The sequence below is a fragment of the Pteropus medius genome, unplaced genomic scaffold, assembly GCF_902729225.1.
Source record: "Pteropus medius unplaced genomic scaffold, Ma_sr-lr_union100, whole genome shotgun sequence".
Taxonomy (NCBI): Eukaryota; Metazoa; Chordata; class Mammalia; order Chiroptera; family Pteropodidae; genus Pteropus; species Pteropus medius.
The window spans coordinates 349700-374216 of NW_024350326.1; the positions used below are offsets into that span (position 1 = coordinate 349700).

Sequence of the window (24517 nt, forward strand, 5' to 3'; positions counted from 1 at the left end):
GGGGTGGGGTGGGGTGGGTGACAGGTAGGAAAGACACGAAAAAGAGGACACAACAACAAGAAGCCTGGCCCAGGACTCGAGGGGACAAGCGTTGTTCCCAGTGGGGAACCAGGAGGGAGACGTGGGGTACAGGAGAGGGAAGATGCTGTGCACAGCTTGAAACCTAGTGCACATTAGGGGCTGGGGGACACTTAGGGAAGACGTCCAGGCAGTGGTGGGTATCCAGTTCTGGGGCTGACAGTGAACATGCATTTCTCTCCCACCTGGTCCCTGGGGCCACCCAGTCCTCTCTGGGGACAGCTCGTGCTTACCAATTTCTCGTGTATCGGTCCCGAGGAATTCTCTGCATCTATGCACATGTATTATACCACCGCTTCTTTTTTGTCCCCAGACGGGATCCCATTCTTCCACACTTTGCTTTTTAAACACGGTCCTGCCAGTCCTCCTATATCCGTGCTTATAGAGCTACCTCATTAATTTTAGCGGCTGTATAGTATTCCACTGTAGAAATTGATTTATACTGATTTGATCAATTGGGAGATTTTTTTTTTTTACATGAAGAAACTAATGCTAATGCATATGCAGATCACTGGGTGTCGTTTTTCTACTGATTTCTTCCAATGCTCTTAAGCCTCTGAACCCAGATATTTAATAAATACGTGTAGAGGTTTGAAAATTTATTAATTACTAATGATAGGAATAATCATAATAATGATAAACATGCCCTTTACTGAAAGTCTCCTTGGGAACATGCCCTGGGCTTGGTATTTGTTATATCATTAAATCATCAAGCAATGTTATTATTAGGAGCTGTTTTATTTGCGTGTAAGGCCGAGGAACTGAGGGGTTGAATAATGGGTTGCTCAAGCGCACACAGTGAATGGCAGAGCCAAGAATGGACCCCAGGCCTGTCTGGCTGCAAAGTCCATGCTCTGTCTTTCGAGGTGGGCTGCCTCTGCGAAAATGTGCAGCTTCTTTGGTATTGACGTTGGGCACCCGTTAGACTTGTCAGGCACAGGTTCACCTACGATAAAAAGGACCTTTTGTCAGACCCTGCACCTGGACTCGGCTTCCAGAATTACTGTCATTTCACGATCACCCCAGATGTCCCCTAGTCAGGCAGGGCAGGATGGTAAATCGCATCACCCTGCTGTGTCTCCTCGGCGTGACGCTGATCCCGTTGTGTTGCGACTCTCGGTGTCTGGATCTGTCTCTGGGAATTCACTGAGGGCACGATCCAGGTCTGAGTCATCTCTATGTCCTCAGTATCACCCAGCATGGGGTGTGGCTCAGAGCAGGGGCTCAGGCAAATGGTTGCTAAACGAATGAATGGAGAGATGGATGAATAATATATGGCTATGGGTTAGGCTGGGACTTGCTTAAGCCTCTGGGATAAAAAACAAACAAACCGCAAAACATAACTCTCTTTCTTTCCTGAACAAGGCCTCCATTCTCATTGGTTAGTGAGTCCCGGGAACCACTATTTCCATTATTCTCTATTATACAGGGTTCGCAAATCCCTTGGCACCCCAGATTCAGCGGCTACAAGTCCCACAGATGCCCGAGACTCATGACCCTCCGTTCTCATGAACGCCTGAGACTGACGAGCCACCATTCATTCTCATCCCTGCGACGCAGGATCTACCATTCCCATCAGCCCCTGCGATGCGAGAGCCACCATTCCCGTCAGCCTCTGTGACTCACGTGCACCATTCCCATCAGCCCCTGCGATGCGAGATCCGCCGTTCCCGTCAGCCTCTGTGACTCAGGACCCGCCATTCCCATCAGCCCCTGAGAGTAAGGATGTACCGTTTCCGTCAGCGGTGGCGACACCGGGGGCACCATTCTCATCGGACATCCTCATGAGATTGTTGTCAGTCCTGATAACTAACATCCATAATTCCCGCACCCGTGAGATATGGGGACCACTCTTCCCATCCACTCCGGAGACACGAGTTCCACCGTTCTTGTTTTTCCTCAGAACAGCGTGCTGATATAAAAATAGGAACATCCCGTCCTTCACAAAGCCGTCCCCAAGTTCCTGGAACAGGAACTGTTGGTCAGGAAGACACTTCAACCTGCCCTAAGGTAGGTCTGAGTCAAGAACTTACCAGGGCACGAGGAACATCAGAGTAGCAGAGAATCCCTGAGTGTGAGGGATCAACCTCAAACCCCAGATAATCCTGCGGCACCACTTAATCCCCAGAGGTGTGATAATCCTCAGACTGGCAGAGCATCCGAAATACCAGATGATCCAAATAAAACAGACGCTTCCTTTGTGCCGTTACATAATCCCAGGTGGCAACTTGCCCTGATGGACAGGACGCACCCCTCTCCCTGTCTCTCTCTGCCCCTCTGTCTCTCTCTCTCAGAAGACAAATTTCATGCCCACTATTAACCCTTGGGCCATTATCTTCTGTTCTATCTGAAGAGCGAAGGTTCTTCAGTTGCTTCATTTCTCAACAAAAGACAGGGAAGGTGGTTCTGAGGCTCAAGGAGACTGGAGTATGTGCGTGTTTTCTGCCAGCCCCTTAGCTGCTGTGCACTCCCTCCCCTGGTAATACAGCCTTTCTTCCTTATGAGAAGCCCTCTCCCTGTGACTCTAACAAGAATGTTCTAGTTAATATTAATATCCTAATATTAATGCCCTTCTTTCTTCCCCCCAAACACTTGGTCTGGGCATGTGACCCAGTACAGGTAGATCAGAGCATTTGTGTATTTGTGACTTCCCATCAGAGCTGATTAGAATCCAAGATGTCATTTTTTATCTTGACACTTTAAGTCTTCTAAAATATACAAGCATTCATATGCACATACAGTATTTTTATTTACCCCAAATAGGATTCTATTGTATATAACGAGGTGGTTAAGAGCACGGACTCTGAAGCGGACTGTATGGGTTCGAATCCTGACTCAGCCATTTTACTAGCTACGTCTCTTTATTCCTTAATTTTGTCATCGGTGAAATGGGTACGATCATAATAGTACCTACATCGCAGCGTTGAGATATGAAGATTAAAGGAGTCCTTATATGTGAAGTGCTTAAAAGTGTCTGGCACATAGGAAGGTCAATAAAAGGATTTTCTGTTATCATTTCTACCAAGAAACGAGAACTAGCTCGCTATTCTAATTTCTTTATGTACATGGGCAGAATTTTACATAAACAGTACAATTTATACTTACAGAACGCTTTCTGCTGCGTTCTGCCTCCCCTCCTTCCCCTACTTTTCTTTTCTCCTTTGCTTGTGTGTTCTTGACTCCTCCCTTCTGGCCCACTCCCCAGGTGCCTCTCCCCGCTAAATCAGATATTGGATCTGTTGTGGGTCCAGTTGTGTCCCCAAAAGAGATACGTTGAAGTCTTAATTCCCTTAATTTACAGAGGAAAGCAAGTTGAGGTGAAGTCTTACAGGATTAGGGCAAAACTTAATGACTGCTGTTCTTCTAAGGAGTGAGAGATTTGAAGATACAGAGGAGACACGGGGAGGAAGAAGGTCACGTGACGATGGAGGCAGAGATTGGAGTGATAGATGGAGCTACAAGCTAAGGAGTGCCAAGAGTCGCTGGCAACCACCAGAAGCTGGAAGAAGCGAGAGAGGAGCCTTGAGAGGGAGCACGGCCCCGCTGACACCTTGATTTCTGACTTCCGGCCTCCGCAACTGTGAGAGAATGAATTTCCGTTGTTTTAAGCCACCCAGGTTGTGGTAATTTGTTTTGAGGGTCCTAGGAAAGCAATACAGTGTCTACGTTAATTTGTGTGTCTTCCCATACGTTACTTCATGCTTAAGTACACACACGCACTAACATACACGAATATACCCATATTTGGTTTGCATTAAAATTCAGCTTCGGTCACAGTATTTGTTCACATTTTCCTATTTGACTTCAGCCTTACCTCCATCTTTTGAAGGCTGATACATTGAATGCCACTTCGAAGGTCATTCTTGGCATCCCAGAACTTGTGTGGGCTCAATGAATATGTAATCAGTTGGGTTACCATCACTTCTAACCAGCATAACAACATCAGTAATGTTGAACAAGTCAAGTTGCTTCCACCTTACATTGAGATCTTAATAGTCACTTCAAATTTAACCATCCCAGTATAACTGGGAGTAAAAATCTTGCTTTTGTGTTCAAGGTTAAAATGGTATTAGTCAGTCAAAGTATAAATGTGTGTGTGAGTGTATAATTATATAATTACAGGACTAAGAGGCTGAAATAATTAATGATGGTTGGAAAAGCCTGTAGGCTGTAGGGGGTTTCAGAAGAGGACTCTGAAAAATAAATTAGAATTCAGGAAATGAATTAGGGGAGAGCTCTCAGGCCTAACACGTGTCACGGTGTAAAAGAGGCAGATCAAGCTTTGGGAGAAGTTGAACTATTACGCAGTCACAACAAAAGCTTCGGCCAGTCTCACAGGGAGCCCTAGAGCTGGAAGGCTCTGATGAGATGTCTTGAATTAGGGCAAGGGGATTGGGCCTTTAAACTTCACTATGATCAGTCGTTGGATGTGGGCTGCCCCAGGAAGGGACCATGACCACAGGTGATGCAGCGCCTTTCCTCTGGAAGGGGACGCTTAGCTTCCTGCCCTCAACATTCCCAGCCGCTGAAGGAATCAGTAAGTGTTTCAGTTCTGAGGGGACATATCTGCATGCCTTTTACACCCAAAAAGGCATATGAATATTAAAGGTGCTTTAATTAGATACCATTAGGAAGAAAATGTTCTCGGAACTGACAAATAATTGCAAAAACGTAAATAATAACATGAAGCAAAAGAGCAAATATTCGATTAGATAGAAATTCTTTGTAGAATGGTTTGGTATTCTAGACTTCATACTATTAAAGAAAATAATCTTTAATAACAGTATTTTTAGTTTTTAGTTATTTAATTCCATTTAGGTCAGGCATCTTTTAAGAAAAGATATTACTTGAAAATTCTTCACGTTTGTGAAGATGTATTTTAAAAGATCGACAACTTTGCTGCCTTAAATTTCTTCAAGTGGTGATAAAACCCTCTAAAATCATGTCTGACAACTTCTATGGTAAATCATCTTTGATCCAGGCATAATAATGAATGCAAAGAGCAGGGAAAAAAATTATAAAAGTGTCAGAAATGAGGTGTCCCAAACACATTTGGTTCCCATGGATCGAACTTCCAAACAACATATTTTATAAGAATACTTTTGAAAGATAAGTTCTTTTTCGTTTTGAGTCTATTGAAGCCAAAACCTTAAATCAAAGCTGCCAAACTGACTACAAAATACTGTGAACCATTTTAAGAAGGGGAAGATGAATTATTTTCAGAATTTTCCCAAGCTATTATTCCAGAAAGTTCTTTCTAGGAAACATATTTTGAAAAATTATTCTGTGCACAGAATTATTATATATACTACTTCTCTGTCTTGTACACAAAACATTCGGATGTGAAGAAATGCTCAGGTTCCTTTTTATTTGATTTATAATGATTTTAAGTATATTTCTGTTTGGTTGCTGAGATATTTCTGGGTCTTACACATGGTTAACAAGATAGTGAATGTGGTTTATGAAACGTGTGTAGAATGGAAAATCAGTAGTTGTCATTGATAATAGGACAAAAATGGCGAAGGCTATGAGCGAATTAGAAATTGTGATTTGTTCACGTTCTTTAGTTGTGCACCCAAAAATAATTGGAGCTCAGGATCAGGTAAAAGAATAACTGGCCATAAGCAGAAAGATGATGTGCTACACATTCAACGTTCTTCTTCAGCCAAAGTTAAACTCATGATGTACAAGAGATTTCGGGACTGTATTCATACAACGTATTCAAACAAAGTGGCAAAGAAACATTTCTATGTTCGAAAGACTCCTTGAACAACAGCAACAAAGAAGAGAAGTCCCACGATCTGTTCCATGAAGCCAGATGTTAAAAATATTTGCAAAAATGTAAAAATAGTGTCACTCTTTCCATTGATTTTTTGTCTTCAAAAATACAGGAATTTTTCATTAAATTTGTTGTTCGTGTTAACGCGTAACTTTTAAATGTTATTTTAAATGAATTAATACATATACATTTTCACATTTTCTCGGTTTTAATTTCTAATAAGGCAAATATTGATAGATGTAACCTGCATAAGCAGAAACTTTCTGGGGCGCTCAAGACTTTTTTTAATAGTGTGAAATTGTCCTGGGACCGAATAGTTTGAGAACTGCTGCTCTAGAGATACTTGTGCACAGTTACGTGAGATGCACGTGCAAGAAAGTTCACAGCGGCATCGTTTGTCGTGGTCCTAATTTGGACGCAATCCAAATACCCACTTAGAATCAGGTAGTATAGCCACACAACGGAATACTATGCAGCAACGAAAAGAAATGAACTCTAGCTATTCGCGAACATTGCCAGCTCCCCCAAACACAATGTCGGAGAAAGTAAGAAGACACAAATGAACCCATAAAATCTTGTTCCACATATATAAATATTTAATCCTCAAAACAGTCAAAATAAAACTACATACGTGATAGCGCCAAAAAGAGTGAAGGCAAGATTATAAGGAAAGACCGTTGGTTACTTCTGAAGGGATGGAGGAGACTCCTGTTGGGGAAGCCACTGGAGGAGATTCTGAAGTACTGTATGTATTTCATTTCTTGATCTATATGAATATAAGTGTTTATATTTATTCGTGAGATGTGTGTGAATATATATGTTTTATGCATCTTTATGTATGTTACACTTCACAAAAGTAACCGAGGGCAACAATCTTACATCTGCTGTATAACTATTCCGAAATTGACAAAGATTCACTTTTAGTATGGCGCTAATGGAATTATATCATCATTTTTGACCAAATCTTCCCGAAGAGGAAGTAATCCTGTCCTTAGTCAGTTTCTATTAGTGAGGAAGAAAAGCTTCATAACCCAGTAGCAATATCACTATTACATTTTACTGGCCAAATGAGCGTCTATTTGGTATCAGAATCGCGCAGTATAGTGAACAAGAAAAAAGAAGCTAAAAGAGCTGAGAAATCATTGTTCCCGCATATTAAAATTAGGCTACTGTACAGTTTTAACTCCTTGTGTTGAATCAATTTTAGTGTCTTGAAAAGTTGCAAATAGTACCCAGAATTCCCACATACACTTTCCCCAACTTCTTCTAATGTTAACATCTTATGTACCTGGTGCCAGGCATACACAATGGAGAAAGGATGGTCTCTGCAACAGATGGTATTGAGAAAACTGGATATCCCCATGCAAAATAATGAAACTGGACCCTTATCTTATACCATATACAAAAATCAATTCAGAATGGATTAAAGGCTTAAACGTAAGACCTGAAAATGTAAAACTCTTAGAAGAAAACGTAGAGGTAAAGCTTCATGACATTGGTCTTGGCAATGATTTTATGAATATGACACCTAAAGCATAGGAGACAAAAACAAAAACAAAAACGAAGTGGGAATACGTCAAACTAAAAGGCTTTCACACAGCAAAGGAAATAGTCAACAGTGAAAAGACAACCTACAGAATTGGAGAAAATATTTGGTAATGATATATCTGCTAAGGAATTAATCTCCAAAGTATATAAGGAATGCCTACAATTTAAGAGTAAAAAACCTAATAACCCAGTTCGAAAAAGGACTAAGGACTTGAATAGACTTTTCTCTAAAGAAGACATACGAATGGCCAACGGGTATATGAAAAGGTGCTCAATCTCACTAATCCTCCGGAAATTGCAAATCAGAAAAACCGCAGTGAGATACCACCTCACACCTGTCACGATGGCTATGAACAGAAAAACAAAAGACAAGTGTTGGCAAGGACGTGGAGAAATTAGAACCCTTGTACACTGTTGGTAGCGATGCGAAATGGTGCAGTTGCTATGGAAAACAGTATGGAGGTTCCTAAAAACATTAAAAATAGAACTACCATATGATTCATCAACCCCACTTCTGGATATTTACCCAAAAGAATGGAAATCAGGACTCCCACGTTCATTGCAGCACTATTCACAACAGCCAAAATGTAGAAATAACCTAAATGTTCACTGATGATGAATGGATAAAGACAAATGTGGTGTATGCATACAACAGAATATTATTCAGCCTTAAAAAAAAAAAAGGAAATTCTGCAATATGTGACGATGCGATGAACCTGAAGATATCATGCTATCTGAAACGAGCCAGTCACAGAAAGACAAATACTGAATGATTCCAGTTCTGTGAGTATCTCAAATGGTCAAGTTCATAGAATCCAAGAGTGGAATGGTAGTTGCCAGGGGCTGGAGGAAGGAGGGAATGGGGAGTTACTACTAATGAACTGACACAGAGTTTAGTTAAGCCAGATGAACAAGTTCTAGTGGCCTGCTATACGACACTGTATGTAAAGTCAGCAACGCCATATTGCACACTTAAAAATTTGTTAAGAGAGTAGCTCACATATTAAGTGTTATCACAATAATATTAAAAATTAAAAAACTCTGGAAGTTAACATCGGTGCAATACTAATTACTATAAATATATATTTTGTTTTTCTATTTGTTTATTAATTACTGATACAGTGACACACATTATATCTTTTATTATGGCTATTTTAAATAATAAAATGGAGACCCTTTTATTATAATTAACAGTCGTTTGGACTTGGTTTGTTCAAAGTCTGGTCAGGTCATTAGCCAGTTTTTTACAGGGTTGTCTGATTTTTTTCTAATTTGTAGTTTCTTTATGATCCTCATCCAGCGAGAATTGTTGTCAAGGTATTTATATAGTAAATCATTTAAAGTCACAATGTTAAACCTGCACATGTTAAAACGGTTCATATACCTAATAAAATATATCTATATTTTCAAAAACAAAAATCAATATAAAGAGTGACATTGTTTTACATTTTGCAAGTATTTCAAATAACTGGCTTAATGGACGATAACTGAGTTTGCATCCCTCCTTCATTCACTTTGTTCTGATTTTTAAAAGTTTGCCTTGTATTTAGTGGTGTCCACGTACCAAAGTTTATTCAGTCATTACCTGATCGATAGGCATTTATTTTGTTTTCAGTTTCAGGTTTTTTGTTTTGTTTTGTTTTTGCCACCACAAATAGTGCTGCGATAAACATCCTTGTACATTTATCTTTACATACTGATGATTTTCTTTAAATGAGATAGGTTCCCCGGAGTGGAATCATTGAGATTAAGTGAATGGGTAGATGTAATGCACGTGACATTGCTTCCACACCGTTTTCCATGCAAGCTAAATGTGTCCAAATTCCTTATAATTTTACCGGGTTCTAAATGTCATTCGGGCTGGAATGGAAAAACTATAGTGTAATGTGACACCTTAATAAGTTATATTGCTTCTAATAGTTTTTGCAGTTAATTTTGCATTTCCCAGGTATACGATCATACTAATTGCAAATATGAGGATCTATCCTTTCCACTATTTATACCTCTTACTTGTTTCTGTTTTGTAATTGCTTATGGCTGGTACTCTAAAGGCAATGTTTGCAGGGAGCAGCTAAACTATATTTCTCTGCTTGAGAATTCCATCACTGTGTGAAGTCTCCAGATGTCACTTCTCACCAGTAAGGAAGCCAGACGCTGTCTCTGAAACCTAGTGGCTGGTGTGCAGGTGTCTGACTAAATTCACATTGGACTTTATAAAGACATAGAGAAGGGTCCAGTGCTCCCTTTGCTGGCATTGGTTCCATTGGGCATGGAACCTTTGCTGGCATTGGGCATGGACCCAGGCTGTCCCTAGGCAAACTTGGCGATGATCCTCTTTTCATTGTTTCCTTTGGTTCTGACCCATTTTTTAAACTTGGCACTTTAACTCTCTCATCCAGTCTGTTAGCTGACCAACCAATGTGCTATGAATGAATTCTTTTTTTTTTTTTTGCTTAAGTTAACCCAAATCGGTTCCCCGCACAACCAAGAACCCCACTGTTAGAATGTTAAGTAATAATCGAGCTAGCAGGTGCCATTGCCTTGTTCTTGACTTTGTTGGAAATAACCTCTCATCTACATTCGTTCATTGATTCATTCATAAAACAAATGTTGAAATCCGCGAGTTTGCTCCTTTACCACCAGGTCCAATCCAGTACCACGTGGGTCATTCTAGTCTTCTGCCTTCCTCTATATGTAATCTCTTCTCTGAGAAAATCTCTTTCCCATTATCCATAATCCATTTCCTTATTCGAGCAGACCTCCTGAGTGTAATGAGTTCCCCATCTCAGCCACCATTCCTCCCCAGCGTGGTTGCTTCTTTATCCCGTTTAGCCCTGTTTCTCTTGCCGTGATGTCCCTACCTCACCCCACACCAATCCATCAAGGACTCTCTCATTGCCCTGCTGGGTCATTCCTGAGTAGAAACACATGCAAATGCCCTCTCACCTTGCTCAGGTTCTGACGTTCCTCTTTGACATTCTTGGGTAGACACCGCGTTCACTCTCTTTGAGACACCTCATTCTAGGCCACCACTCCATCTTGCTCTGCCCCTGATGGCTTTAGAGCTCTACTGATCAGAAAAGGAAGAGGAAGACACAGGAAGGGAAGGAGAGGGGAGGGAAGGGAAGGGGAGAAAAGCAGAAGAGGACGGGTTCTGGGTAAATTTTGAATAGTAGAGTTGAGAGGATTTCTGACTAGATGTAGGGTGTAAAAGAAGGAAGGGGAACAAAAATGATTCTGAGATCTTTGGCTTGACCGACTGAAAAATGGAGTCAACATCTACGGAGGCATGGAAGACTGTAGAAAGAGAAGGCTTGGAGAGGAAATCTGGAGAAAGATTTGGATGTAATGAGTTTAAGACTCATATTAGATACCCAGACAGGCAATTAAATCTATGAGTATGGACCTCTGGGGAGAGAATGAGGATGAAGTTATATATTTGGGAGTTACCAGTGCTCAATGAGATTGTTTTGGGAATGAAGTAAAGATGGCAAAGAGAAGTGATCCAAGGACCGACTCCTGGGGTGGCCAGTGGAATGTTTAACAGTGAAGCATTTAGACCCATTTTCCATTTTACGTGACCTGATAGATAGGTAGGTAAAAAGACTTATAGATTAAAGAAATAATTCTATATAAGGGGATTTTTATTGAAAAAGATAATGAATTTTAAGAGTATCCTTTTAGCCTGTAACAAAGGGATATGCACAGTCTCCTCTGCTCTATCTAAATAAAGATTTTTGAGGACTTCCGGGCCAACATGGAGGGGTAGGAAGATGCTGTTGTTCCTTCCTCCCACAGCCACATCAAAATTACCTAAATTACAGAACAACTATTATTTTAAAAGATAGTCTAACGTTCGATCATGTCTGCATTCCTAGGTAATATCCATTTGGCCACGGTATATGTGTAATGTATATGTATATGTGTGTATACGTATATGCACATATATATATTTAATTTACTAGACGTTTCTATTGATTGGGATCTATTTGGAATTTTAGTTTATTAGGTTTTGTGTTTTTATTTATTTTTTTATTAGGCTTTTATATTATGGGATGCTGGCTCTAGACAGAATTGGGAAGCTTTTTATTTTTATTTTTAGTTTACGTTGAATCTGAATTGTTTGGTGATAGTTTGAAATAATTTAATATGATTCTGTCAGTTTATTTTCATAGTTACCCATCTATTTAATATGTTTCTGTCTTTTTGAGAATGGTTTTATAATTTACGTGTTCCTGAAAAATCATTCATTCATTCCAAGTTTTCCTATTATTAGCAAGGAACCGAACAAAGAATTCTCTAAATAATTTGATTCCTCCAGAGCTATTCCTCCTTCCCTCATCATTTCACCCTTTGATTCTTTTTCCTGCATTTTGTGTGATTTTTCCGACTCTAGACTCTATGCTAGTGGTTTTTATTTTCTCTGTGCCAAGTATTGTAATTTATTCTTCTAAATCCATTTTAATTTTTCATTGTCATTATTCGCTTTTTAATTATTTTTCCTAGATTCCCTAGTTCTATTTTTATTCCGTTGTCTTAGTGTTGCTTAAATCTAAAAAAAAGGTTTTCTTTAATTTCCTTGTGAGAAGCTGCTACAGTCTACCAGTTTTTTATTTCGGTTTCTTACAGCTAACTATTTAAATCTTCTTTATAATTTTTTCCATGCTCTATTCTTTTTCTACTTTATTATTTGTACAAATTGTGTTGGAGGGAGCTGGAGCATTGGGCATCTAAATTGTGGACCCTGGTCTCACCGTATTTACCAGCAGAGTGTGCGGAGCACACTTTGTCCGGCAGGTGGCGCACTTGGACTTTGATTGCCTCCCTGCCTCAGAGTGAGAAAGATCTACCGCTGAGAAATCAAGTTAGAGGGTAAACCTCTGGCTAGAGGACTTTTTGTCTGATGGGTCAGTGGACCTATATTCCCAGAAGATACAAAATCAAGTTCCATGAGTAGAAAGAGAGGTATAGAAATTGAGTGTAAGAGACGTGGAAGGAAAAAAAAAGGGGCCAATATACTGACAAATGGTATATTTGGCCTCAGCGCAGAGTGGAGACCATAACGCTTCCTGCGAGAACGCAGCAGAATAGAGTTGGAAGCTCCTGCTCAGACCCAGCTGATTTCTGTCAGGTGGAAATGCCAGATATTAACATTTTTCAAAAGAAGTTAGGCATTCGGGTTATTGTGAGACATCTCCAAATGGTAAACTGTAACCAATAAATTTAAAATGTTTTGAAAACCCGTATGTAAACTAATTCCAAACTAAGATCGAGAATTTTGGGGGGCGAGTGGCACTGGATTCACTGTACTTGTGTAGGATGGGCTTCCAGTTATACTGAAGAGTGAAATATTGAACGCTTTTCCTCTAAAGTCAAGAAAAAGATGAAGACGTCTGTTCTCACCACTTCTCCACATTGCATTGAAACTACCAGAGGATGCAATGAGGCAGGAAAAAGAATAAAAGGCATAGTGATTCGAAAAGGAGAAGCCGAACATTCTTGTTTCCAATGACAAGATAGTGTCCACAGAAAATTCAAAATGGTCTAAAAACAAACGATTGGAATTAATCCGTGAAGTTAACAGAGTAGCTGCATCCAAAATCAACATGCAGAAATATTAGCAACATCAGAAAATTAAATTAAAAATACGATATCTTTTTAAAAAGTACCCCAAATCACAGAAACTCCTAAAAGTAAAACTAACAAAAGAGTTTCAAGACCTCGACGCTGAAGCCGTAAGATGTTGCCAAGAGAAATTAAAGAAGCCCTAAGTAAGAGATATGGCATGTTCGTTAATTAAGATATTTGTCAATACTTCCCCGAGCCAGGACCCCAGGAGCTGGGGGCTTTTCCCTCCGGGACTCATCTTAGTATTACAGGAGAGGGGAGTACGTTTGCTGTCAACCAGAGAGGCCAGTTGTTCTTAATTTCTGTTACAATGTTTTCGATTTCTAGCATTTCTTTTCTGAATCTATCTTAGAGCTTCCAGCTCTCTGCCACATTACCATCTGTTCCTTTAGGTTGTCTACTTTTTCCTTTAGAACCTTTAACACAGTACTCATGGGGATTCTTAATTCTCGGTGTGGTAATTCCAACATCGGTGTCATGTCTGAGTCTGGGTCCGATGTTTGGTTTGTTTTTTGCAGACCGTAGTGGTGTCGATGTTTTAAAAAATATATACTTTAATTTTTAGAGCAGTATTAGGTTCACGGCAAAATTAGAAAGTTTTCATATGTCCTCCCTGTAGTTCATTGTTGTTGTTTTTCATGCCTTTGTTTTAGCTTTTAGCATGCCTTGAATTTTTTTTTAAATTGCTAGCCATATAGCTATATATGATGTATGGAGGGATAGCAACTGGGGTACATTTAGTATAAGATTTTCTGTTGATGTGACTAGGAGTTTGGCTGTGTTTAATGCCTTCTGTAGCTGGAGGTGCCATACTTCAAATTTCTCTCCTGCCCTCTTTCAGCTGTAATTCACTGTTATTATACCAGAGCCTTGCAGGTGTGGCTAAGGGAAGTATTCTCTAGCCTTATGTATTAGTTTCCTAAGGCTGCTGTAACCAACGGCTACAAACTCAGTGGCCGAAACAACGCAAATGTATTTGTTTCTAGAGGTTAGAAATTCAAAACCAGTTTCGTGAGGCTAAAGTTCAGGTGCCAGCGGGGCTGGCTCCTTCTGGAGCCTCTAAGGGGAGCATCTGTTTTCCATGTCCTTCCAGCTTCAAGTGGCCTTGTATATTCCTTGGCTTGTGGCCCCTCCCTCCATCATCAGAGTGTATCACTGGTGTCTGTTTCCATCATTACGTCGTCTTTTCCTCTTCCGTAGTCAAATCTCCCTCTGCCTCTGTCTTTTAAAGACCTTCGTGATGTCATTTAGAGCTCCCCCAAATAATTCAGGATCATCTCCCCATCTCGAGGCTCTTAACTTAATCACGCCTGCAAAATTTCTTTTGCCACGTGAGGTCACATTTACAGGGATTAGGGCCTGTATATCTTTGGAGGTCACTATTTAGCCCACCACATGTTATGATTAAATCTTAATGAGTATAGTGGAAGTGCCTGTCACTAAGCTTTTGATTGGTAGGGCATTCATTTCAAATGACATTCATCTTGAATAAACATTGCCAACCTAAGACACAGCTACTAGCAAAACAACCATATAAAGAATTAACTCCCCGCCCCTCAAAGTTCTCTTTTTTAAAATCTGGGGTAACCTAGATAACTGACCACTCGAGTGATCCCGCTTCTCCCTTCTGACACCCTGATTCTCTTATGCTTTAAATTAGTCAATAAAGAGTGAACCCGTGAAACCCTACCCCGCCCCCTCGCCAGCAGACCCCAGCTCCATGCTTCGTCCCTTGCAGTGTGGCCTTGTGAGACTTGTGAATAATAAATCTTGTTCCTCAGATTTTCCTGATGGTTTTTGCTGAAGTGCGTTCTGCGGTCATCCTAGGAACTGCAACATTGACTCTGGTCAGGGAAATGTCTGTGGGGGCTGGCTGCAAGTATTAAGGGCCAGGTGGGTGCCCAGGTGTTCCTAATCGATAGCATCACTACCGAGGCTGGGACCCACACAAGTGGGCCTGTGTCTTTGGGGTGTGGCTCTTGCACGTGACCTTCAGCTTCTCTCCACCCCTCTTAGGTGAGACAGGAAGGCTAGACTGTGCTGGATTTAGAGAAATGCCTCCCTCAAGATGGGAACCGGCTATGGTACAGGGATTCCCTGGAGAGCAGGCTTATGTTATGGGAAATGTCCTATGCTAATTTCACAATGATTACTCATCCCTAACCCTGCCAGAGTTATGAGGGGCTCTTCCCTGTGCAAACCTGGTGGGGTTCCTGGAGGTAAGATGCACAGAAGTGTGGGGACCCCGAAGACGGAGACCCAGAGGAGTTTCTCAATCTCCTGGTAATCTGCATTCAGCCTCCCCCTCATGGTCAAACTTACCGTGCAAGTGACCGAGGGCCGATTCCGCCTCCTTGGGAACCCCATGACCAACGACTGTTCTCTGGGCATCAGAGATGCCAAGGGAAAAGACCTTGGTTAACATTCTGCATTTTCCAGTCTCCCTAGATTTTGGGGTGGTGGCTTGCTCTGTGATCTTAGTTCTTTGATGGGTCTGAGAAAAAGAATTGATTCCCCGTTTATTCAGCTTTTTCTTGTAAGAATGAGAGTGCTATTCCAAGCAATCTGCACGTCCCAGATGAAACCAGAGGTCTCCTGCAATGTCATTTTTAGTTTTCTTTCTTTCGTACAGTTTTGTTGGAGGCTAGGCCTTACACGGGTACATTTTGGGAACGTGGGTAGCTTAACGACTGAAATATGTCAAAAATGCTAAGCTCTCCAAGTCCGGCAGGGGGAGCCCTTGCCCTTTAGTTTCTTTCCCTTTCTCAAGGTGAGTTTCCTCTAAGACCAGTTAGAGAGGGACACGCTACAGCCCGTAGATTTTTGTTTAGTACATGTGGGGAGCCCCCAACCAAATCCTTATAAGGACGAGGCAGTTATGGTACATGAGTAAAGCAGACGAGTGTAAAGAGTAAAGCAGACAGCTCGGCAAGTGCTTTTGACGAACGGTGCCTGGATTCGATTTGGGAGGAGGGAGATGATATTACATGGTGGGCAGCGCAGCAATATATGGCGAGAGGCTTCCCAAGAGCAAAGCCAACAGAAGTCTGCGGAAAAGTTGTGAATTCTGAAACCGAAGTCATGTTTCACGGGGAGGTTTTTTGGCAGTTTCAGGGGCCGAGGCAGAGAAGGTGACGGGGCGCGGACGCGTTGTTAGGGGAGAGGTTGTGTGAGACCCACACGAGGTCTTTCTAGCTTGGGTTGGAGAAGATGAAACACAACAAAAGCAAAGTGTCAGCTCAGATTGAGAAGTTCTCGAGGACACTGGCTTCAGGCACAGAGAGTTCCTGAGCTTGGTCAATGTCCCCAACATCCTCTTACTTTATTTGCTAACTCTACAGCTCTTCCTTCCCCTGTCGGCTTTGTTCTCAGTTAGACTCTTGTTACATACTGGGCCCTGAGGGTGTCCGGTCCAGCCATGTTTTTTAAAATTCCAGCAGTCCTCAACTATTCCTCTTCTGTTTTCCTGTTCTTAGTCTTTTGCTCAAAAAATGTCATTCTCCAAGAGACCATGTTTTTAAATTTTCTTCTTGAATATGTGTCCTCTGACTACAGTTTTTATTTATTTATCTTAATCCCTTTGCCTTTTTCCTTTGCTGTCCCCTTTGACCCCGCCTCCCATCTAGTAGCCCTCAAAATATTCTCTGTATCTATGAGTTTATTTCCGCTTCGTTGTTCTTGTTGCTTATTTTATTCTTTTTATTTTATTCTTTAGATTCCACATGTATGAAATCATGAGATATTTGTCTTTCTCTATCCGACCCATCTCATTCAGCACAATACCCTCTAGGTCCATCAGGGCAATATCTTTTTTTATCCCCTTCCTTTCAGTCTGTGTGTCTTCTAATCTGAGGTGAGTCTCTCGTAGGCAGCATATATACGGGTCTTGTTTGCTTATCCATTCAGCCACTCTGTCTTTTGGTTGGAGCACTTAATTCTTTTCCATTTGAGGTATTTGCTGATAGAAATGTAGTTATTACCACATTCCTTTATTCCTGTTTTTGATACATGTGTTTTCTTCTTAAAGAAGTCCCTCCAACATTTCCTGTAATACTGGCTCGGTGATAAATTCCTTTAGCTTATTTTTGTCCGAGAAGCTCTTTCTCTATCTTTCGACTTTAAATGGTAGCTTTGCCGGATAGAGTATTCTTGCTTGCAGATCCTGGGTTTCATCACATCGAATATTTTGTGGCAAGCCCTTCTGTCCTGCAGAGTTTCTTTTGAGAAATCAGCTGACAGTCTTATGGATGCTCCCTTGTAGGTCACTAACTGCTTTTCTCTTGCTGCTTTTAAGATTCTCTTCGTATTTAACCTTTGACATTTTAATTATGATGTGTCTTGCTGTGGGCCTCTTTGGGTTCCTCTTTCTTGGGACTCTCTGAGCTTCCTGGGGTTGTACGTCTATTTTCTTCATCAGGTTAGGAAAGTTTCCCATCATTATTTCTTCAAATAGCTCTTCAACATCCTGTTTTCCTTCAGGGACCCCTGTGTCACAGATATCTTTACATTTCATTGTGTCCCACAGGCTCCTTAAATTATTATTATAGCCTTAACTTCTTTTTTCTTGCCGTTCTGATTGAGTGTCCTTGGCTTCCTCATCTTCAGTGGTTCAGTCCTCTTTTTTATTCACTCTGTTGATTCCATCCATTATACTCTTCGTCTCAGATGTGTTCTTCATTTCTGACCGGTTCCCTTCGATAACTTCCATTTCCATTTTTATGTTTTTTTAAATCTCTTTGTTAAAGTTCTCACTGAATTCGTCTGTACTTCCACTAAGTTCACTGAGCATCTTCCTTCTTTTTTTTTTAAGAGTCAGAAAGAAAGTTTATTAGAAAAGGGGTAACACTCCACAGACAGAGTGCGGTCTCCTCTCAGAGGCAGAGAGTGAGAGGGACCCACCGAGCATCTTTATAACACAGCTATGTGTAGTAGGTGTCCAGTGGCACAGTCCTGAGAGGGGTTCAAGTTTAGCTCCAGCCTGAGTCCCTCCGGGACCACCTGGTAAGATTCAGCAAGCAGTCCACAGATGCTGTGCTTATAGTTGCCTCAAAAGGCCACACCAGAAACTGAGGCCAGCTGCCTCCAGTGTGAGTCTAGGTGCTGCTCAGCAAGGAGCACCTGACTCACCGAGGATATACCTATATGTGGCTTGGGTGGAGCCGCGAGTTGGGGGAGTTGGGGGAGTTGGGGATTCAGGGAATTCTCTGGGTGGAGCGACCTCTGTTACCCAGTTTGATGATGTCTCAGCTAAGGCAATGCTGCGTCTGCGCACTGGGAGCGGGGAGGGAACGATGGATATCGCCAGCACTTCTTCCTGGGAGAGAGCCTCACCTCTGGCCCTAGGTCTGACAATTTAGTGTCCCCCTGTAAGTCCCTGATGCCCTCCCCACCGACCAGCAGCCAACCTGGTGCTGGTGCTCAGAGCAAGCAGTCCATCACCACTCAAGTCTGCTTGCGGTCGCGGCCCCTTTAAGAGGCGTCAACAGGCTGTTTCTTATTTCTCGCTGTGGTTGTAGGGCTTCTGTCTATCTAAATCCTAGGCAACTTTCCTTGCTATTTGCTCTGTGTTTCTGTCACAACTTTGATGTGGTCCCAAGAGAGACGAACAAAGCCTCTCTCACCTACGCCATTTTTTCTACCTCTCCAATTAGAGTTTTTCACTCACTTTTTCCACCCCAAGAACTTGCCCTTTGCTACATCTCCAGCCCCTAAAGCAAAGCCTGGCACATAGCAGGTGTTCATGAAGTATTAGTTGAATGAGCGATTACTCAGTACCAGGCACTGTCCCCTGCGCTTTTGACGCTTATGAACTCCTTCAAACCTCACGCAGCATTTCTAGTAGGGTCCCTATTTTTTAGATGAGCAAACTGAGGCACAGAGAGGCTAAATAGCTTTGGTAAAGTGGAACAGGTGATAGGTGAGGTGCTGGTAGGTAGGTGCCTGGCTTCCGACCTGGTCACTCCATGCCCTCAACTTCCACACTCCAAACGGCCGGCTCTCAGGCCTCTTCTGGGCATCAGTGCCAGGGCCAGAGTCTGAGGCCACCTGGGATGAGAGATGAGAATTGGGACCCGACTGCAAAAGGTCAGGAGACTCCAGCATCACTGCTGGGGATCACAAGGCACCTGATGTGTTTGTCCCTGAGAGCCTAACTTCTCTCCAGACAGAGGGGCAGACGTCTGCCACCTGGACACGCCGCTGGACTCCTCTCAGCGCGGCCCCCATGATGTGATAATGGATTTGGTCTTGGCCTCTCTGAGGGCCTAGAGGCTCTGATCCCCAGGGAGCTGGCCAGGTGGTGTTCCCTCCCCCGTGTAGACTTGGTATAGACGAAAGGGCTGCAGCAAAGGGGCCTTATAGTCCTAGACAAGCCTTTTGCTGCCTCACTAGTTCGGGGTACGCATTTGCAAAATGATGTGTCTTATTTCCCAAATCACTCCCATGGCTGTGAAGCCCAAGTTCCCCTTCCAGGCGTGGCCACAGCTCTCTCAGCCTTTGCTTCCTGTCCGGGAGTCCTCGGCCCCAGCACACACTCTGCACGTTTCCTTCCTTGACACAAGGACCTAGACTCAGGCTCTGCCCTGTCAGACGCAGACATGGTGCCCCTGCTGCTGCTGCCCCTGCTGTGGGGAGGTGAGTGGGGCGAGGGGGAGGCCCGGGCACGGACGGGGGAGGGGCCGGAGCTGCAGCTGAGCCTCTGTGTCCCCACAGGGTCCCTTCAGGACAATTCCGGGTTCGAGCTCCGAGTGCAGAAGTCAGTGAGAGTGCAGGAGGGTCTGTGTGTCTTCTTGCCCTGCTCCTTCTCCTACTCCTGGAGTGTGTGGCATCCCCCTGCCGAACTCTACGTGTACTGGTATGGTGCACGCCGCGACAATCTTGTGGCCACGAACAACCCAAACAGAGTAGTATCTGTGGAGACCGAGGGCCGATTCCGCCTCCTTGGGAACCCCATGACCAACGACTGTTCTCTGGGCATCAGACACGCCAGGAGGAGTGACACAGGAAACTACTACTTCCGAGTGGAGAAAGGATACATGAACCATAATTACCAGGATAAGATGCTGGATTTGCAGGTGACAGGTACGACAGGGGCCCAGGAGAGGACCTGGAATGTGGGACCCCGTGTCAGAACAGGGACGGGACACTGGAACAGCCGTTGTCCAGGACTTGGGGCTGGGATGGTGGGAAGAGACGCGGGACCTGGGGTGAACTCGGGCCCTGAGGCATGGGTCTCCGCCCCCTGGGGCCCAGGCACCTCCCTGTCTGCTCCTCAGTCCTGACAGAGAAGCCAGACATCCGCATACCAGAGGGCCTGGAGTCTGGCCGCCCCACGCGCCTGACCTGCAGCCTGCCAGGGTACTGTGGAGGCGGGAGTCTCAGCTTCTCCTGGGCTGGGGCCGCTCTAGACTCTGTGAAGCCCCAGAGCCTCAGCAACTCCTCCGTGCTCACCCTCACCCCAAAGCCCACGGACCACGGCACCGATCTCACCTGTCAGATCAAACGCCAAGGAAATCGGGTGATCACAGAGAGAACCGTCAGGCTCAATGTCTCCTGTGAGTTTGGAGGGATGGCTGGTCCCCAGGGGCCAGAATAGGGCTCCAGACCAGGGACCCCTTTCCTGGAGGAGACTGGGGAAGCAAGTCTCATCCCTTCCCCTTAGGGGGCTCCTAGGCCAAGGGCCACAGCCCGCGGTCTCACCACATCTTTCCTTCCCAGATGCCCCAGCGTTGACCGTCCGCTTCTCCCAGGGAAACTGCACAGGTGGGAAAGGTCTCCTCTTCTCTGGGGCTGTGAGGGGAGCGGGGCACCTGCCAGCGCAGGGATCGGGGAGACGCTCCCCACTCACCCCGCAGCACCCTCTCATCAGCGTCCAACATGACAGTTCCAGATTGCCCCTCGCTGCTCCCTGTCCTTTCCTCTAGTTTCCCAGTTTATTTTTCCTGGCGGGAAGTCACACATACATGCAATGTACTGGCTTCGCCAGGTTTAAGGGGACAGCAGGGCGGGTTCACACGTTTGCAGAGCTGCGGAGCCCCGGGCAGGGTTCCTTCCATCTTGCGGAACTGAAACTCTGAGGCCATCAGACAGCAACCTCACCTTCCCTCTCTCCAGACCCAGCCCCTGGCAGCTACCATCGCTTTCTGTGTCTGCGATGTTGACAGCTCCAGGGTCTGCTCCCTTTTCTGGAATTCCTGTCTGCCCTCTTCTGATAAGCGCCCTCCTTCATCTCGACCTGATCATCTCCTCCAGGAGCCTTCAGTGTTCCCACTCCCATAGCTCCACCGGGACCCCATTTGAACCTCTCCACTTTCGTGGGTGTGCTCCCCCCTCCTTTGTCTCTGTCAGTGATCCCGTCCCTGTGCTGACCCCACCCCGATGCCTACCACGGACTTGCACACGTGGCTTCCTCTCCCAGTGTCTCTCAACTGCGCAGCCCCCTCCCTCTGCTTGGGCCGGGCGTCGTCTGCACATCAATCTCGGAGGCTTCCTTTCTCCCAGGCTGCACCACATGAGGCAGCAAGTGTCGGAAAGTCCACATTTCCATTCCCCATTGAATCGTGTCCCAGCTGCAGGCTTGCCCCAAGCCTGGTCCATGGCCTCAGCCTCCCCTCTGGCCTCCCTGCCTCCTGCCCAATCCCTCCCATCCAGCCGCATTTGGTCCCAGGAGGATTTTCTAGATCGGTGATGACTGTGTGTCTCCCCTAGTAAGAGTCAACTCCTGCTTTCCAGGAATTCCCTGAGCAAACGCCGATGCCCTCAGCCTGGTGCCCAAGGCCCCCAGATTTCTGACCCTGCCTTCTCTCCCACCATCATCGAGTCTTCGGTGCTCCTGGTAACCCCGCCAGTTTGCGGATGTGGGCGCACTTCCCCTCACTCAGTTCCTGGCACATCACCCGAGCTGCCCGCAGATTCTCAACCGTCCCACCTCAGCTCAGCCCCCTTCCTTCTGGTAGCCTGACCTGACCGCCAGGGTCACTGCTCCTTAACCCACCTGCCGTGTCCCTCCCACCCAGCCCTGAAGACCGTGAGCAGCCACTTGCCACTGCTTGTCCCGGAAGGCCAGTTCCTGTGCCTGGTCTGCGAGGCTGACAGCAACCCCCCTGCCACACTGAGCTGGTCCCAGGACGGAAAAGCCCTGAGCCCCTCCCAGCCCTCCGCACCAGGGGTCCTGGAGCTGCCCCATGTAGGGGCTGCAGACGGAGGGAAGTTCACCTGCTGGGCTCAGCACCCGCTGGGCTCCCAAAACACTTCCCTCAGCCTCTCTGTGCAGAGTGAGTTGCAGGACAGGTGCTGGGGAGGGCACCCAGGTCAGTGTTGGGGCCATGGGAGGGACTGGTCCCTGGGGACACGACTTCACCAGCCTCTGCTCTTCCCCAGGAAGCCCCACTCCCTGCAGATGCGAGCCTGAGGAGCAGCAGGGCTCCTGGCCCGTGGTCCTCACCGTGATCAGAGGGTCCCTCATGGGGGCTGGCTTCCTCCTCACCTATGGCCTCACCTGGATCTACTACACCAGGTGAGCAGGTCCGCCCTCTCCAGAGAAGTCTGGCTCTTGGCCCCTGGGTTCCAGGTGGGGCTGAGCTGTCCCGGCCTGCCTGGAGTTACAGTTACAGCGGCCAGCAGACTCTGAGCTGAGGCTGTGCTGGTTCTGCAGGTGTGGAGATGCCCAGAGAACAGGGCCGAGATCCTGACTGAGTCTCCCTCCTTCTCGAGGATTTGTTTAATCAACAGCACCAAAATTAGAATACAGAATAATTCCATTGTGCCAAATATTCCCTTGTTCTCTACCTTGGTTACACGTTCCAACGAGCACTAACCCCCGGCAACCATCCATGTGTCCTGCGTAACCAAGAGTTCCAGCTCTTTGAGAATGTCATATAAATGGAGTCACGCGCTGAGTAACTTTTTGAGACCGACTTCTTTCACTCAGCACAGCCTTTGAGATTGACAATAGTTCATTTCTTTGTATCGCCAAGTAGTGTTCCGTTGTGTAGAAGCACCACGTTTCTTTATCCACTTACCCACGAAGGACGTTTGGGTCGTTTCATTTTTTTGATGGCTGTGAGTAATGCCGCTACAAACACTCATGTACGAATCTTCCTAGGAGTGAGACGACTGGGCCATATGGTAAGTTTATATTTATCTTTAGAAGAAACAGACTGTAGTTGGTGGTTTTCCTGAAATTGCTGCATTTATCTCAGTTGTTACATCTGTGCATGGAGGTGCCTTACTGCCCTTTCACTGCATGTTGGGTAGGTAGTGATGTCACCTCTTTCCTCACCATATTGATCATTTGCATCTTCTCATCCGATCTTGTAAATCTCGTTAGGCGTTTATCTCCTTGATTGATATTTTTAAAGTACAAGAATATGCATTCGTTGTTTTCAAACAGCTTTTCTGTTTCAATTTTATGGCCTTCTGCTTTACCTTTGTTATCCCTGCCGTCTACTTTTGTGAGAAAAAAATGTCTATTTTGCAGTCTTGGGCGTGGTGTTTTATATCTCTAAGTTAGGTCAAGTTGCCTTATTGTGTTCAAATCTTTCCTATCCATAACTGATTTTATTTTATTTTTTGCCTGTTCTACTAATAACTGAGGGAGATAGGTCCATCAACTTGTATTTTGTATATTCTGAAACTGTTATTAGGTGTATATAAATTTAGACTTGTTATATATTCTTGCTGAACTGAACTTTCTCTTTAGACATACTTCTCACGGATATCGTGATAAGTATTTTAGGTTCCCGTCTGCATGTCATTTCCTTTTCCATTATTTCGTTTTCGATCACTTTGTGTTCTCATGGTTAAAGAATGTCTCTCAAATGGCTCATGTTCTTTCTGAAAATCGAGTCTGGCAATCTATATTGTTTGGATTGTTTTGTCTTATTACTGATAATCTAATTAGTGATATAATTGGATGTGAGTCAATTCTATTTCTAGTTGTAGTCGATCGGTCCTGTTTCTTTTTCTTTCTTTCTTTTTTTTTTTACTTAAACTTTTTTGGTTTGTTTTGGATTAATCTCATGTCTTCTATTAATCCATTGTTCTCTATTCACTTTTGTTTAAGCAATTTTTATTACTTTTCGTAGTTGCCTAGTTATTAAAATATACATCCTTGATATATTGCAATTGTTCTTCCATTGGCATTTTTATCTATTCTTGAATAATGGAAAAAATTTCAATACTTCAGGTACATATACCTTCCTCTCACCATTTGTATAATTATTGTCATATATCTTATATCCGTTAATGTGATAAACTTCACCGAACCTTATAATTAAGCGAGTTTTCCCCAGATTTATTGAGATATTGATACATAAACATGTAAACGGAAGGTATAAGATGCGATGATTTGTTATACATATATATTGTGAAACGACACAATCAGGTTAGTTAACACTTCTACCCTCTCGCATAATTATCACTTTATGCTTATAACATTAGAGAGCTACTCTCTTTACAACGTTCAAGTATATGATAAAACAGTGT

General features: G+C 44.0%; 1 protein-coding gene across 1 annotated transcript in view; it reads left to right on the top strand.

Moving 5' to 3' along the window:
- Window positions 1-11: 11 nt before the first annotated feature.
- The window catches only part of SIGLEC5 (sialic acid binding Ig like lectin 5), a 45168-nt gene continuing 20662 nt past the window's right edge, over window positions 12-24517 (top strand). Inside the window, exons 1-9 of the mRNA XM_039839487.1 lie at window positions 12-1797; window positions 1982-2088; window positions 3447-3658; window positions 19593-19666; window positions 19745-20113; window positions 20308-20586; window positions 20750-20794; window positions 22048-22305; window positions 22412-22547. Of these exons, the coding sequence (XP_039695421.1) occupies window positions 3528-3658; window positions 19593-19666; window positions 19745-20113; window positions 20308-20586; window positions 20750-20794; window positions 22048-22305; window positions 22412-22547 (1292 nt within the window). The 5' untranslated portion in view covers window positions 12-1797; window positions 1982-2088; window positions 3447-3527. The remainder of the gene's footprint in view (window positions 1798-1981; window positions 2089-3446; window positions 3659-19592; window positions 19667-19744; window positions 20114-20307; window positions 20587-20749; window positions 20795-22047; window positions 22306-22411; window positions 22548-24517) is intronic.